The sequence below is a fragment of the Squalius cephalus genome (assembly GCF_949319135.1).
Source record: "Squalius cephalus genome assembly, chromosome: 20".
Taxonomy (NCBI): domain Eukaryota; kingdom Metazoa; phylum Chordata; class Actinopteri; order Cypriniformes; family Leuciscidae; genus Squalius; species Squalius cephalus.
Window position 1 is genome coordinate 22348819 of NC_137141.1, and position 18472 is coordinate 22367290.

Sequence of the window (18472 nt, forward strand, 5' to 3'; positions counted from 1 at the left end):
CTGGGTGGAGGGCGGACCAGGCTGTTTGGGACATAGGTTAGTGCATGATGATGTATTTAGTCAAACAAGGGGAAAATGCAACACACAAGTTCTGCCGAGTATACCACATTTATTTTTTTAATGAACTGATTATGAGAAAGAGAGGGTGCAAGGCCCACCTCAATGCAGACTTAAGAAACTGAAGAGAAAGACGAGAAAAAAAAAAAAAGGATGGGAGGAGAGCAGCCCATAGCAACAAATTTTTCTTTAACTTGCAGAAGAAAAGGAGTAAATGGAAAATAAGGTGACAACTCTCAAACACGGCCCCCTTTTGTACACTATAAAACTGATCCAATGAGCAAAAGCCTTAACTCAACAAATTGGCTAGTCCATTTACCGTCCCCTGCCAAACACCCTCTATCACAAAAAAAAAACCAAAAAAAAAAAAAACAGGACATTCCTGAACATTCATTAGACTTTTTTTTTTTAATTACACTTTTCCATTTTATAATCTTGGTAAACTTTTTTTTCCTCAGAAGGTAATGAGACTTGTACTGGACTAGTGGCCAATTAACCAACAATGGAACATCCACTGAGAAGGCGACGATCATTGCACGTCCTGATTGGATGGTTTCAGCTCCGATAACGAGAAGGAGTTAACAGAGAAATGACATAATAGAACACTAGAACTCCGTTTGTTTAAAAAAAAAAAGAAGAAAAAGAAAAAAGAAAACCCTCAAGATTGTAAGAGAGAAGCAAAGCCATGTGCTTGGATTGTAAAAACAATGAAAACATTTTTTGGGGGAGAAAAGAGGCAGCAGAACAAAAATGGGACCAAAAAAAGTGGGAAGTACTGGGTTCACTATTAGAATCCTATAGAATTAAGTTGTAGTCCTATGAATAATCGTGTCATTTTCTTTTACTACAAGTTCAAAGTAAGTCTTTTAGGTCAACAGAAATCAGAGTCTTCATTGAGTTTCTTTTTTTCCTCTTTTTGAATCCTTGGTTAAATCTTCCCCAAAATAATTTCTGAAAATATCTGGTTGTAAGATTGGGGAGAGAAAATAGGGCCTGTCAGTCTTTTGCCCAAAGCGGTGTCTGTTACTTCACACGTCCTTGACGATCCTGGAAGAGAAAATAAACAACTGTGAACAATGGATGCTAAGAGGTCACTGACAGCAAATTCTATAAAAATTACATTTGAACTCTTATAGGGCTGGGCAGAAATGTCACAATACAATTTTGATTCTCAAGCTTGCTATTCAATTCGATATAGATTAAATGGGGCCTATCAGGTAAAGTACATGGCATATTTCCTCCAGAAAAAAAAAAAAAAAAAAAAAAGAGAACTCAATGCTTTAAATTACACACAAGGAAGTTTTTATAATAATAAAGTTAATATAATTCTAGTCATTAAAAAAAAAAAAAAAAAAAAAAAAAAACATTTATAAAAAGATGACCGATTTATTCAAACATTTAATACTGAAGAACAGGTTAGGTAAAAATACAATATGCAACAGTGCATATATTGAACAAAATGCTCCTCTAGAGTTCATTTTTATAGACAGTTTATAGACATTGGATGGCTTTCTGAGGTAAATAAAGTTACCTGACATTGTTTACAAGCAGCTTTATTGATGCCTTTCCATGGTTGAAACACTGATTGAGCAATTACACGCGACATGATGCGGATATCGGTAAATTGTACTCTTTCAACATACCTTCTGATGTTTATTTAATGCTGTAACTAGTAGTAGTGGAAGAGATGATCCGTTCACGTGCGCTTTTTGCTTGAACTGAGGCACTACAGCGGTTTGTCAAGCCACATTAAAGAGCGCCAAAATGGTCAATATTTTTTTAATTTTGTAATAGTGAAAGTCCCCCTGTGGTGAAAATCAAGCTTTTAATGTTAATATGTCTGTGGTGTTTTTAATATGCTTTAAGAAAAACCATGTGCAAATTCATGTCAACACCATTGCTTAGTATTTTCTCTTTAAAGCTACAGTGAACCAAATACAGTCTTAAAGAAAAAAAAAAAAAAAAAGCGGTTTGAAATCGCTGGTGTTTCTGTCGTCACAAACTACCTTGTAACCAATCACGTCAACGAGTGGATCTCTGAGCTGTGAGAGTGGGGGCGGGGCTAACTTGCATATTCATAGAACCACGTATACTAAATGAGGCAAAGGTGTAGTTACATTTAAGCTATTTTAAAGCCCATGTTGTAGGTTTTTTTCTTTTTTCAAAATTAATATAACCATGTATGAAAATACCATATGAAAAGTAAATGTAGGATTAAAAATTGTTTTGCAAGACATAAGGGCACAAATTTACTAGAAAACGTGACAGTTTCCTTGACCGTGTTGAAAAACCGCTTTTTTTTACCATCGCGTCATATGACGTCACATGAGGGAGTCGTTCGCCGGCTCTGCGTTCGCTCAGTGCGGAGTAGGTTGGTATTCAGTTGGAGCGGTCATGATTCAGTGTGTTTTCGGTGCTAATTGTATTTCAATTAATCATCGTCGTGGTAAATGATTGTGAATTACGGCCTGTCAGGACATCGAGTCCACAGGTTTCCGAATAAGAAAAAAAAAACGGTGCGATCTTCCGTGCCTGTGTGCGTTTTGTGCAGGGTAAGAGACGGGACTTCACTTCTGCTTCTGCTTTGAAAAACGCGGTAGTGTGTAGCGTTCACTATAGACCGGATGATTATAATCCCGGCGATATGTGCACACTGTCCCTGCTCATTCATCGGGTCGCCCGGTGACGGTCCGCCGTCAGCATGTGGTTCGGCCGCCAGCGGGAAACATGATGCTCACGGATCCGTCAGAGATCTGTTTTACAAAATGTGCCTTGTCTTAATTTAATTCATTAACATATCCTACATAAACTTGTAATGTAATGCATTTATGTGTTTGTTATTAGTCTGCAGCCGACACTTACTATTATTATTATTATAAATATAATATATTATGTTCTATAATTCATTTTCAATCTGTACAAACCGACTTTAATGTTTGTGTTGGCTGTTTCTACATATAAAGTTTTTATACAGTAAGACAGTTGTATTTGTGATTGTGATACACATATACAGTGTGTGATTGTGATCATTTTTTTAATTCATCGTCACCAAATGGGTCAATTCAAAGCCTTTATAAAGTCCCTCTTCCTCTGGAAACTGTCTCCTAATGGCTGACACACACAACACATGCAGGTAAGGGTCTAAATAATAGCTTTGCTATTGCCTGATACATGATGATAATAATCTGTACAGTATTGTGATCTGAGCATAGTGTTATACATATCGTCAGCTAACGTGAATACATCTATAAGCTAACACTGTTCTCTCGCCCTGTTCTCCTCACACCACAACTCACCGTTGTTCTGTCTAACCCTGGCCTGTCCTGCTCACTTGGCTTCATATCAGGCTCATGATTATATGATATCATCATGTATGATATATATAATTCATATAATTGATATATGAGTAAACATTTAGGCTACAATTCCTCCAGCTTTCCGAGCTGTCATTGCGATCCATTGCTTTCCTTTTGTTTACTTTGACCGCTCTCCCTCATGTTACGTCACTCCCGGTTCGGCGGTTTTCAAATGCAGAAGTAAAATTTTCACAAAAACGACTCCAGAAGCCTAAATAGCGTTTTAGAAGTATATGTTTATATTTAAATCTAGTTCCTACATTATTTTTCTATACATTGGCTTACTGGGTACTCTAACCTGCAACATGGGTTTTAAGGCATGAAGAATTTTTTTTTCCAAGGAATTTTTTTTTAAATGTGTCATTTTGGTGATCAAAGATGAGTTTTAAGGGATAAAATTGACTACAGGGGGACTTTAAAAGATTTTAAAAAGCTGAGACCGTTTGATATCAGAAGTAACAAAGCACAAAACTCATTGCGATTGCTGGATGGTAGGTACGCTACAAAGCTTCATTCATTCATTCATCAACTGAAAATAGGATAGACTAAAAGATTGATTCTAGGGATTCAAGAATCAATATTAGTTCTTCAAAATGTGAATCGAGAAATTAATATTTTTAATTAAAACAGCCCTACCATTAGAAAAATGACATCAAAAAGTCTAAAAATAGATATGCAAGTAAAATTTATAATTTAAAGTACACTAGAAAAGTTCGGATCGGTAATTTTTTTTTTTTTTTTTTGAATGCTGTTTTATGCTCATCAATGCTGCATTTATTTAATCAAAAATACTGTAAAAAAAATTCATTCAAATTCATGTCATGGCAAAGCTGAATTTTCAACATCATTACTCCAGTCTTCAGTGTCACAGGATCCTTCAGAAATCATTCTAATATGTGACCCTGGACCACAAAACCAAATTGAGATGTATAAATCTCATGGCTGAATAAATAAGCTTTCCATTGATGTATGGTTTTTGTTAGGATAGGACAATATTTGGCCGAGATACAACTATTTGAAAATCTGGAATCTGAAGGTGCAAAACATAAATAAAAAAAATAAAAGAATAAAAACATTGAGAAAAATCGCCTTTAAAGTTGTCCATTTATGTTCGCGATTGTGCTGCATTCACTCACAAAAATAAATGTTTTATATATTTACGGTAGGAAATTTACAAAATATCTTCATGGAACATGATCTTTACTATATCCTAATGATTTTTGGCATAAAAGAAAAATCGATCATTTTGACCCATACAATGTATTGTTTGCTATTGCCACAAAAAAACATTTTATTATTATTTTTATTATTATTATTATCATTATCAACATCAATGTTGACAATAGCTGCGTTACTTAATATTTTTTGTGGAAACAGTGATCATTTTTTTTAGGATTCTTTGAATAGAAAGTTAAAAAAAGAACAGCATTTATCTAAAATAATTTTGTAACATTATAAATGTCTTTACTGTAAATTAATCAATTTAAAGCATCATTGCTGAAAAAAAAAAAAAAGTTATGATACCATTTAACAATGTTATCAGAGCATATTTTTACTAACAAACTGACACCCAAAGAGACTAGTTTAAGCACATTCAAGTTGACAAACATGTCTAATGGCAGGGCCTGCTGCCAAAACTAACAGATTAAATCTATTACTTACAAGCTCACATAAACTCTAATTTACAAGCATGCTGACAGATAGAGGACAGTATGAATGAGTGGCGAATCTGCAAGATGCATCACCTGCATTCTGTAGTGGCTCCGACTGGAGTTACTGGAGTACGGGTCACTCCCCTGAACCTCCACCTGCCCAAGAGAGAAATAGAGTTTAGTCAAATCCTTTTGGAATGACAAATAACACTATTCAAATGCAAATTACAGAGAACAACAATATTTGTATACCAGGCCTAATACTGATTAATCTGACAATGACCATTCCTTAACATATCAACCATTTTGGACCAAACTATTTAAATGTCCAGTTTCTCATCACTGGACAAGAATTTACAAAATGAATAAAAAAAAATCTCTTGAAATAATGAATGATTCAATGAGAGACATTTTTTAAGTCACTTGTCACCACCTAGTGGTGTAAAGATGTAATCGATGCAATACTTATTTGAAGCGGCATTTTTCTTTCAAAATAGAGTTGAACGATTAATCGTTAAAAGACCGCAATCTCGATTCAAACACCCACGCAATCTCATTCCTTAATGACAACTATTAAATCACACAGAAACATTCAAATCTGTGTTTGCTCTGCCACTGACCCAGAGAAAGCAGTCGTATAGGTATGAAACTGCTTCAGTCTTTTCAAACACGCTGTATCATTACTTCTGTTACAAATATTAAAATCACAGAAGAACTGGGATAAAAGTTTAGTTAATTTATAAACACTGATGTCTACGGTAGCGATCACAATAGAGCAATCACCTTTTTGAAAGTAACGTGGCACTTTAAATAATCATATCATTACATTGTTACGCCACTAAGTAGCAACAAGTGACAAATTTGTCACTGAATCATTCATTCAAAAGATTTGTTTAAAAACACTGATTCTTTCATTAATGAAACAAGAATGAGAGCGTCATTGAATCATTTATTCAAACCGATTAAAAAAACATTTTCAAATGAAACATTTTAAATAGCAGCTTAAGAGTATTTGAATAGAGATTGCAGTCTTTTAACGATTGTGATTGTGGCGCTCTACTGGAGAGTGATGAGTGCAGAAGGACAAACGCTGAAATTGTGGAGAACTCCGGGGAATTTTAACATTGAGCTCATTTTTTTGTACATTTGGAGTGCTGTCAATACAGAGAACAACGACAAAAATCGGTGTTGCCTACACCGTGTTATCCTCTTTTTAAAATTTGCACCCTGTTGACTTCAATGGGGCAAGTTTTAAACCTGCTTTTAGCCTCTTAAAATCCTTGATGTGTCATTACAAGTGCACAGCCATGTGAGTGATTCCTTCAGAGTGAACACGGTGAATCTGACTGCAGTAGATGTGAAAGATATGAATAAAAATGATGTTTATTCAGCCAGCGCACATACCTGTATTTACATCCTGTTTTCGGCTGAAGTCCATAGTAATCGATTGTCGAGTTCACGCGCATGATCATAGGTACTAAACCAATGCGCGTGAACTCGACAATCGATTACTATGGACTTCGACCGAAAACAGGATGTAAATATAGGTATGTGCGCTGGCTGAATAAACATAATTTTTATTCATATCTTGCACATCTACTGCAGTCAGATTCACCGTGTTCACTCTGAAGGAATCACTCACATGACCTGTGCACTTGTAATGACACATCAAGGATGTTAAGAGGCTAAAAGCAGGTTTAAAACTTGCCCCATTGAAGTCAACAGGGTGCAAATTTTAAAAAGAGGATAACACGGTGTAGGCAACACCGATTTTTGTCGTTGTTCTCTGTATTGACAGCACTCCAAATGTACAAAAAAATGAGCTCAATGTTAAAATTGACCGGAGTTCTCCTTTAAGCCCAAAGCATACTTCGCTTTTTACGTGTATGCGAGAGTCTGTAAAATAGTACTTAGTACGCGCAGGTTGCAACTTCGCATTTAATTTATTTTGCATTAATCAGTTGTTCCACAAGGTGGCAACACTTAACTGGGTCATTGTTTCACAGTAGAAAACTAAGAGACAGAACTACAACAAAATACTGGAGATTGCCACAACAACAGGTGCCTGCATTACCAAGAGTTTGTATGAGGGGGTTATGATAGTCACAACTTTAGACCCGCCTCATGCTAATTAAATGGAGTAGGCTATACTTTAAAAGGCTACTCGTTTGACTGTATACATAAGCTAACATACGCTAGAAAAAAAGTAGTATACATTGGGTTTATTCTGATAGTCATTATACACTAAAAATGACACTTTCTAAGCCAATGTCAAATAAGTCTATCTACTGTAAGGAGGTGAGGGGGAACCACAATGCTAACATCTCTCTCGAAAAAAAGACAAAAGTAAAGAAAGATGTAATTGCACATAATATTTCACTTGAAGGTGTTATCTTTATAATGTAGGCTATTATTTCAGTAAGCAATACTTCACAAAGCAATTACACCTTATTCAAACAGAATAACCGCACTGCTACCAACATTCAGTGAGCTAAACTGGTGATGTTAGCCCACCAATACAAAAAGAACTGTAATAACTCTATTCTGGATCTTAGAGCCATAATTCACATCATGCATATAAACTCGGTAAAGAAATTAATTCTCTAAAAATTACTGATGCAACAGCACCACACACGTGGCAGAAAAAGCATAAGTGTAAACACCATATGAAAGAGAACAGTGGATATCTGGGCTTATATTTGTTTTAACAATTACGAGCTGTCAGGTAACTCTATACATGCTGGTCAGTGGTCACCACAATAAACTAACACCAAGCCAAAAATATACTATATTAAACAAAGGCACAGCAAAGTATAGCATAAATCAATGAATTATTCAATAAAACACAGAATAAAAGTGATCACACCCATATATTACTTTAGTCTTCATGTACCATTTTAAACATGGTCTCACACGGTTTTGATCGTGGCAAAAAAAAAAAAAAACCTGCAGTATGCAGTTATGAAATATGGGCAGCAAAACGTTTAAGTACTTTGTTCTCTTGCAGTGATGCACAGTAATTGCAAGAGCTGTGCTACCTGTGGTTGGGAGTTTTTAAGGTGGGCTTAACCAAAAGTTTGTCATCTGACATACTAACATTCTGGTCAAACAAAAGGGGTTATAGGGATTCAATCTGGTAAACATTGTCCCACTAACAAGAAACTCAGCTGAGAGAAAAATTGAGATAAAAAAAAAAGAAGAAAAGATTTCATTCTAAAGATTTAAACTGCATGAGCTCCACAGCATGAGTTAAAAGAGACAGTTCACCCCAAAATTAATTTCAAATCTGCATGACTATCTTCTGCAAAACAGAATATTTAAACTATGTCCATACAATGATTGAACCTCAACCTTTGATTGCATGGACAAAACTGTTCAGCAGAAATTCATCCAGGTTTGGAATAACAGTGATGCATAGATCATTTCATTCTTTTTACAAGCAAATAGGCTAGGCCGATTTTCATTAATCAAATTTGTTTGTTGTTTATTTGCTATATTACAGGCCAAACTGACCTTTAATTTCAAAACTAGAAAGGTCCGACTTTAGATCTGTTAAATAATGCTACATAAGACAACTTCACAAAACAAAAACAGCAGACAGACTGTAAATGCAAATTCACTTTCAAACAGTAGGTGGCGCTTATATACCAGTAGCAATATAGCATTTCCTTGGTTACCACTTATAAACAGGCATTATGTGAGGTAAGAGGAAAAGAAAATGCTATCAAGACTTTTCTGGACAGTCAGTTCCCTTTAGAGATACATTCATATGAAAACCCAATATATATATATATATATATATATATATATATATATATATATATATATATATATATATATATATATATATATATATATATATATATATATATATATATATATAAAAATGTAATATTTTGCGCATTGCAAACAGTGAGCTTGTTCCCTTTTACTGACTACAAATGAGGGGAGGGAAAAAATTGTTTTATGTATACTTATAATTAGAGGTCGACCGATAGTGGATTTTACTGATACCGATAACCAGGTTTGACTGTACATGCCGATAACCGATTATTCAATCGATATTTTTTAAAATGGATACTGGATTAAACAAACGTAACACTCCAAGTAAAACAGTGCTGAACTGAAATGTGCTAAATAGGAATATTAAAATGAGAAGTTCTACATAAACAATTTAAACATTAAAATATTACAGGTCAAATATGTGTTTCTTTAGCTATAACCTAGAAACATGTAAATTTAATTGATAACACTTTGTAAGTCCCATTTGTTAACAAGGATGTATTAGCTAGCTTTCATGAACTATATGCATTATGCAATATACGTTTTTTACTGCATGTATTAATATTTGAGCAATACAATTGTACCTTGATCATTCATGTTAGATCATAGTACATAAAGGTAATAACAGAAAATAAAAATTAAAACAATTTTAAATGTGTTACTAAGTGTTGAAATTAACAAACTAACAATAAATGATACTGCAACATTTATTAACCTTAGTTAATGCTAAAAATGGAATCTTATTGTAAAGTGTTACCATTCCATATAAATATAAAGAGTCATGCTTAAAGATGACCATCTTTAAATATCTACAAAGGCCAGAGCATTAAAATCACATAAATCTAGGCCTATATTAAATGTATAGTCTCTCACTTTATTTGCTTCTATTTTAGAACACTTGATGATCTAATCCAAATAACAGTATGTATTGTAGTGATACAAAAAGAACTGAAATCGAACGCGTTTCTGATTTGTTTATGTTTCTGTCGGCAGTTAATGAATGCATATAAGTGACCAGCTGGATATAAATTAATGCAAACAGATGGTAACAATTGCAACAAAACTTTTGGGTCAGGTTTGCGTGTTTTTGTCACATTGCTTTAATGGCTTGAGGTAGCCACTACTAATGTTAGTCCTCTCAGCCTCGACGGCGAACATACTGCTGTTCTTTCTCTGCTAATGCAGCATCTAGTCAACAAATTAATTACTTTATAATATGGCAATATGGACTGTAGTGTTCTGTATTCATACTGTTTTGAAGTCGATGTTTTAAATGCGCATCTGAAGTGTCAGCGCTCTCCGTGAAGCATGTGCTCTCCGCGCAGCCTCACGTTAACGTAAACAGCTCAGCCAGTGATAGGTTTTATTTTGCCTCTAGAGGCCGCTCTCACTCTGTATAATGCCAGCAGTCTCTTCTCAGTGCTCTCGTTCTGTGTAATGACCGCAAACTCTTCTCAGACGTTCCAGCAACGGACGCAACCCGGAAAAAAATATCGGTGTGGATTTTTGCCGATAACGATAGTTCCACCAATCAACTATTGGTACCGATATATCGGCAAAACCGATGAAGTCGACCTCTACTTATAATCTAGCTCTTTGTTGTTTAGTTATTTGTGCATCAAACCACAAATCTGCATTTCAATTACCTGTAGCAACATGCCACATTTGAGGTTGCATTTTCAAGACATTAAAAGTGTTTATCTTATGTAAATGGGTATGTGACAGAGGAAACTCTTAATCTCCTTCTGAACTGGATAAAAGAAACAACTCCATTTCTAAGAGCATAAAGGTATGATTTTAGATGGAAAATATCAAAAAGGACAAAATTGACATTTAATATTTTGAAATCGACATCAGCAAAAGAACTTTGTGAAGAACTGGATAAAAAAAAAGAATCAGCTTTATATTCCTGATGGAGCAAGGCCATGGCAGGTTACCTTTTTCACACTTTCCTCCTCTTCCTGACGTTTCTCGTAGTGTGAGAAGTCGTCAAAAATGGAGGTGGTGTGCTTGTAACTTGCGATGATCTTCAACACTTGACGCGCCTTGTCCAGCGGAACCTCCTGTGTGTCACGGGAGTTGGTCACCGGCTTATTCTCATTGTTTTCCAGACGAATGTGCCTCAGTTGACTGTTGGGAACGTCCTTCACAAAGATCCAACGCACATCGAAACGGCCCTTCCACTTGTCCTGCGACCACACACCTGCACAAGTGTTGTAGTCCACGGGCGATCGCATCTCAGCCACGCCACAGAAGTGCCCGCTGCCGTTCACGCTGAAGAGCAGGTAGAGAGGCCCTTTGTTGGCCAGCGAACGGTACGCAGCATCCAGGCGCTTATTCCCGTGTTCTGTGCTGCACCAGATATTGTACTTAATGGAGCGATGGATGTCGTCCTCAGAGTAGCTCTTGATGATGAAGACACGACCGTGCTTAGGGTTCCAGTCAAAGTCCTTGGGATTGTAGTTGTTCACCATGCGCAGTTTCTCCAGAACTGGGTGGGGCTCTGCTGGCACAGCAACGCCACCCATTCCTGAATTTGGAGGGGATTGGCCAGGTCCGCCTGCTGCGTCCCCAAAGCCATTAGCACGGTTACGCGGAGGCACCCAGCGGGTTGGCTGGGAGGGTTGGGGAGCGGGAGGGCCCTGGGATAGTGGAGGTGGGACAGCACCCGGCTGGCCACCTGGAGGAAGAGGGTGCTGACCGAGTTGACCAGTAGGAGGCCCTAGCTGTCCATTGCTGAGGGGCAGCTGTGGCACCCCGCCAGCAGTAGCACCCGGTTGAGGAGACGATTGATTGGGCGGCTGTCCATTAGTGGGCAGGGAAGTCTGTTGTGGGGCTGCTGGTTTAGGCATAGTCCCCTTGTTGTCCCAAGTCCCAATATCCATGTTATGTTTGATTGGAGGTGGCGGTAGATTTGTCCCGCCAAGTCCCCCCTTGGTTTTCAGCTTAGGCTGTGGTTTGGCAGGCTTGCTGGCAATGTCCGCCCAAGATGCAGCTTTTGCAGGAGCCATGGAGGCGGGTGGCATGGTGGGAGCTGCAGACACCTGACTCAGTGGCCCTCCAGGAAGTCCAGAACCAACAACTTTGGGTGCCATGTCCCCAGCCCCAATTTTAAGCCCCGCCATGCCCTGATCCAAGCTATTCATTCCCACAGCCTTGTTGAGCGGCTCATTCGCTGCAAAGGGAGACTGTCCGTCGATCATTGCGCCTCCTAGTGTGCTAGGAGCATAGGCGTAACTGCTGCTGTAACCTGAGCTCTGTGTGGACTGTCCCTGAGAGCTGCTGTTCCCCCAGGCAGGGAAGTCAATCCCACTGGGGAAGAAGTTGAAGCCATGCTGTCCCAGGAAAGGGTTGCTCCCCAGTGCCCCAGACTGGCCAAACATGGCATCTGGGAGAAAGTGGTGCTCCCCATTGCTAAGCTGTCCATAAGAGGCCAGGTAAGGCATCGGGGGATCACCACCTGTAGACCATGCCGCTTCATTCAGAGAATAGGTGAAGCCTATTGAGGGGCTGTAGTAACTTGGCATGTAGGAGTCGGACATGGCCGTATAGGCATTGCTCTGTAAAACAAAGAAAATATATGAGCTTCATATTGATCAATATCAGATGCACAGTTTGAAAATACAAACAAGTATGATATAAAAGCAGTGGGGAGTCAAAACATTAACAAGTGACATTAGGGTGAAAGAAGCAAAGGATAAATTTTCTACCATTTCAATTATCAGTACAGTCCATTAAAGTCATTGTTATCCAAATATTCTTCCCTTTCCCTTAACATTACAGTTGGTTTGAAAAAGTTAAGCTTAATAAAAATAAATTAAGGAAGGGAAGCTAACAAGGGGTTAAATAAGAATTTATTCTGCTTGTACAGTCAGGCCAGTAGTACTGATTACTACTTGCCTCGTCAATTTCACTAAACAGAACTTAAAATGTATAAATTTACACTTAATTACAGATGTCTAAACTTTTTCAATCGTTTCACATATACACTTTAATTTTGGGGTCAGTTCGATAAAAAAAAAAAAAAAAAATTAACATTTATTTATCAGATTCATTCAATTGATCTAAAGTGACAGTAAAGACATTTATAGATACACAATTTCAAATAAATGCTGTTCTTTTCCACAAAATTTAACAGAACAACTTTTCAACATTGATAAGAAATGCTTTTTTGAGCACCAAATCAGGATATTTATGACTGGAGTAATGATACTGAAAATTCAGCTTTGCCATCACATGAATAAATAACATTTTAAAATATATATAAAATAAAGTTTTTAATTGTCATCATTTTTCACAATTTTAATGTTTTCTGTATTTTTAAAATCATAAATGCAGACTTAGCAAGCACAAGAAACTTCAAATTATTTTTAATTCTTACATCCCCAAACTGATTTGCATATACACTACTATCATTTAATTCTTGCAATATCAACAAAAAATAATCTGGTACAAGGCTACATAAAATGTACCTAGCTGACAAAAAAATGAATGATAAAAAAAGGGCCCTTGGGTCATCAGGCCATCTTTATCGTTGAGCTCTGCTAACCATAACATAAACTGTACTAACATCTGTACTACAGCATCTCCCTGAAAATTTTGAGCTTTGAGAATATCATTTAGGACTGGTCAAGGACCGAGACCCCCTCCAGGCACACAGTCTGCTCATATTTTCAACACCAGCAATCAGCTTTGTTAGAGCAACAGTGGCACAGATTCCCTACAAAAGATCCCAGCATTCCTTTGACAGAGAATACTAGACCCTTTATTCATTTGTGTCCCATTTTTCTGAGAAGACATCCATTGCCAGAAAACCCACTATTTCAGCATACATTAGTGCAAGGATTGATAAATTGGGGAATTTTTCATTTGAAAGTAATTCTATTATAGAATGTCTGGAACCTCTGGACAGGAACTAACATAATACTTGATAATTATTTCATTCCTTAATCACCTTTCATCACTTCATGGTAAACAGCTGTACTGCATTTTGCACAATTTCCTATGACTCGTCAATGTGCACTAAGATTTAAGCTGCAAACTAAATATCTGCCTATGTAAATAATAAGATGTATGACTTGTCCACACACCTCTTTAACCAACACTCGTACAGTCTTTGGCCGTAGTGTAGAGTGCCATGGTGACACCCCAATAAAAAAAACAAAGCACAGAGACCAGGATGCAATTACAGGCCATAACGAATCCTCAAGAGAATAGGCAGCAAAAACAATAGCCCTGCTCTTTGTCACTATGGGTTCTTTTGTTTAGCTCTGAAACAAGACCTACCTGTCTGGGCTGAGCGTTCAGGTAAGGCTCGAACTCATCATCGTTCAAAGTATCCTTTTGGGTAACAGCTCCGTTTTGCACTGGAAAGCAAAAGATACAGAAAGTTAAGAGCATCCACAAATTTTCTTTTTTACAGGAGCCTAATGAAAAGGACACAAGTGTAAGCCAAAACAAGGAGAGCAAGGAAGTTTTATCTTGGAACTTGTGCGCTTCAAGGAACAAAATTAATACAGTAAATACAGTTTGTATTTACAAGTTGGGAAGTCAATTACAAAATCAGGTGCATTCAAATCACTTTGGTCAGAGCGAAATGACAAAGTACCTTTTCTACCAAAAAAACTAGCCTTTCTAACATTACTTGTACAAAATGATGATATACAATGCACATCAGGTGTGGTTTTGCATTTTTTGTTTATATTCTATATATATATATTCTATATATATATATATATATATATATATATGTGTGTGCTGGTCATAAAATTAGAATATCATCAAAAAGTTGATTTATTTCAAGAATTCAACTTAACAGGTGAAACTAATATATTATTATTATTGACTCATTACATGCAAAGTGAGATATTTCAAGCCTTTATTTGTTGTAATTTTGATGATTATGGCTTACAGCTTATGAAACCCACGAAATCAAAATCCCAGAAAATTAGAATATTACATGAAATCACACAGTAATTACACAGTGATACCATGGTCATTGAACCAGGTTTTGGTTCTTTTGGCAGTGTGGGCAGGTGCAAATCCTGCTGGAAAATGAAGTCAGCATCTCCATAAAGCTTGTCTGCTGAAGGAAGCATGAAGTGCTCTGGAAGTGTCCTGGTAGACGGCTGCGTTGAGTGGACAGCACAGTGGACCAACACCAGCCGATGACATGGCTCCCCAAACCAACACAGACTGTGGAAACTTCACACTGGACTTCAAGCATCTTGGATTGTGTGCCTCTCCATTCTTCCTCCAGACTCTGGGACCTTGGTTTCCAAATGAGATGCAAAATTTGCTCTCATCCGAAAAGAGGACTTTGGGCCACTGTGCTTTATTAAATCCAGAGTCAACTCAGCCGTCTACCAGGACATTTCCAGAGCACTTCATGCTTCCTTCATTTCCCAGCAGGATTTGCACCTGCCCACACTGCCAAAAGAACCAAAACCTGGTTCAATGACCATGGTATCACTGTGTAATTACTGTGTGATTTCATGTAATATTCTAATTTTCTGGGATTTTGAGGGTTACATAAGCTGTAAGCCATAATCATCAATTTTAACAAATAAAGGCTTGAAATATCTCACTTTGCATGTAATGAGTCTATATAATATATTAGTTTCACCTGTTAAGTTGAATTCTTGAAATAAATCAACTTTTTGATGATATTCTAATTTTATGACCAGCACCTGTATACGTATACCTATACATACATATATATATATATATATATACACACATACTAAAATAATGTACAATCATTTTGTATTTTGTACAGGGAACTTAGCTAGTTTTATTCTAAATGCACAAAAATAAAACATACATTTCAGCAGATTTACCATCAGCTACATCCATTGTCTAGGTTTTCCCCCTGCCCAACTCTCAGATTATGCCCACTCAATTACGACTTTGAGGTGGCGTTAATATATAAAAGTTGAATGCACCACCAGATCAATGCAGCTGCTGCTGAACTCAACATGTGGATTCATCACACTAACTGTCAAACTCAAAAGAAATAGCTAGAATAAAAAAGTATTACCTGATTTGTAACAAAAAGGACAATCTGATAATATCTCTTTACAGCTAGAGACACAAATCAAAGACAGATCCTCATCAAATGCAAATATCAGAAAACTTCATTTTACTATACTGTCAGAAAGATCAAATGCAGGTGATTATTTATCAAGGCCAAATGTATATTTCAACATCAGAAACCGGCCAGCGATCTAATCTTTATACTAGTTTATTATGTCTGTATAACAGTTAGGGATGCACGATATATCGGCCACCATATCGGTATTGGCGATATGTGTTCATTTTTAATGCTATTGTTATCATCCTGATAAGAAAATTTTGCCAATATATTAAAGCAGATAAATAAGATATAATTTCCTTCAGCTGAGACTCTTCAGATACACTGTTCGTCATGATGTTTTTTTAATTGCTTGAAATATGATTGGAATCACTTCAAAAAGGAAAAAACAGTTAAGTGTAACATGTGCAGCGCAAGTGTCATATAGGCTACATAAAATGATAATGATAACATTATAATTGTGTGCTTGGGACATGGCTTTTAATGGTGCGACTTGTTTTTGTAATCAGGTTCTCAAATGAAATAAAAATTTGGATTTAGATCTATCGGTCAATATATTGGTTATCGGTATCAGCCAAAATATTCATATCGGTGCAGTCCTGATAACAGTGTAGTAGTCTTAATTGTCATTTACATCTTGCTGAAAATGTATAGCACTTTACTTTATGTCTAGAGCATTTAACTTATTCAGTATATACTTTATTAAGATCATTCTGGCTATGTTTAGGTATTTCCTCATCTTTTGACAATGTGTCTGTTGGCAGAGTCTACTTTTTTCTAATACTGTATGCTAAAAAATCCTCAACACTTTTTACATTGAAAATGGACTAAAATAAAGGATTAAAAGCTCTCACATCATATCCACGTGGTCATGTGCTCTAATTCAACACGTAAGTTAACTGGATTGTGAAAGGTTGATACACTTCGTGTGGTGCTGAAAATCCCCTTAACAGGTTCCTCCCGGCAGCATGTTTAAACCCCCGCCACTTAGCCACTGTCAGATGCTGATCTAAGAGTATGTGGGACACTTACACCACCACATTTGAAGTAAACACCTAAAAACTGTGTTCAAGCAGTGTATGTGGGTGTTCAGGTGCTTGAGTGTGTGTGTCACGCGTTCAGCTGCACTCGGCCTCACTCACATTCGCCTGTGCTAGGCGGCTAACTAGCGTGGGCTCTAAACACAAGCTCTTGTCAGTTCCGTGAGACTAAAACCAACCAGATCCTCTACTATAAGACCTACTTCTCTTCTAATCCCACGTGCGATTGTTTTAAGCAGGTTTAGCCGCTTGATTTAATAGCGGAGTTGGTATGAACACACGGCCTGCTAACAGCAGCACCAACACGAGACTCTTTTTACAGCGCAAAAACGGAATGCCAGCACTTCACCTACCTTTGTTTGCTTGGCCTTTCGGTCTCTGGATTGGGTCCAGGTGATTCATGAAGGAGTGAGTTTTGAGAGGAAAGAGGGAGAATAAATGAAGGTTTATATGAAGCTCAGGCCTGAACTCGCGCTGCGAGAGAGAAAAAAACCCGCCTCGACGCCACTTCTGCTCAATGTTCACAAAGTGCCTCTGTTTACCTGCTCCAGAAGGCTGCTGGCTGACATTTCTCTCTCCCCGGAGCCTGTGTGTTATACTGCGCGTTTGTTTGCGGGTTAAAGTCAACGGGAAATGCGTGTGTTTTTAGAGTCTTTGCGCCCGTCTCTCTCGCTCGCTCTCTCTCTCGCTACAGCTGCAGATCAGACACACAATGGCGGGCTGCAGTTCCTCCACACTTTAACATGGCCGAGCGGCCGCCGCACATTCATCCACGGCAGGACAGCGCCGCTACACGGCGAGGAGGAGGAGGAGGAGGTTGTGTATGTCCGTGATGGGGAAATCTTCTTTGGATTTTTAATAAATATGTGCTTTAGGTTGTAGTCATTACATTACTGATGTGCATCTTGAGACAAAACAATGCATATTGTGTCATATGTCAATACAAGTTCAGTTAAAACAGCTACAACGTGCATTTTAGTCTGGGACTAATCTGTGAAACCAGGGGAGAATATTTGAAATTTTAATCTAGAAATTTAGACAATGTAGAAAACCTGTAAATCAAAATGGACAGTAAAATAGGCTATATAAAATAATTGTTTCAAATAATTAACTACAATCATTTTTTAACAATTAAGTTCTTGACTATAAATTTAGGCTATTTACACAGGCACTATAAGTAGCCTACACATTTCAACCGTCTATCCTGACAAATTTGTATTATTTTCGTTCCATCTTAGATCCATATCAGGATAAGTCGTATAGCCTATACGCAACGACTTATCCTGAAAAATGGAATGAATAGGCTATAGTTCGTTTGTCTCAGTTTAAAACATGCATCCTGGAATTACAGAACTTGAATTAGGCTATCAAGAAGACACGAACATTTTACAAAAGTGAAAATATCTCAATTAACTTTAAGTGGATATAGGCTAGCCTACTCTTATAAGCTCCCACTGCGCAATAGTTCTAATGAAAGAACTATGTGTTTTT

The 18472-nt window shown here is 37.2% G+C and overlaps 1 protein-coding gene across 1 annotated transcript; it reads right to left on the reverse strand.

Moving 5' to 3' along the window:
* Positions 1 to 106: 106 nt before the first annotated feature.
* On the reverse strand, positions 107 to 17698 carry ythdf2 (YTH N6-methyladenosine RNA binding protein F2). The gene is made up of 6 exons (XM_079853490.1): positions 17524 to 17698; positions 17335 to 17359; positions 14135 to 14214; positions 10786 to 12408; positions 5159 to 5221; positions 107 to 1104 (listed from the first exon to the last, which is right to left on the reverse strand). Exons 1-6 carry the CDS (start codon positions 17548 to 17550, stop codon positions 1081 to 1083), a joined length of 1842 nt encoding a protein of 613 aa, XP_079709616.1. The 5' UTR covers positions 17551 to 17698; the 3' UTR covers positions 107 to 1080.
* Between the last annotated feature and the right edge of the window lie 774 nt (positions 17699 to 18472).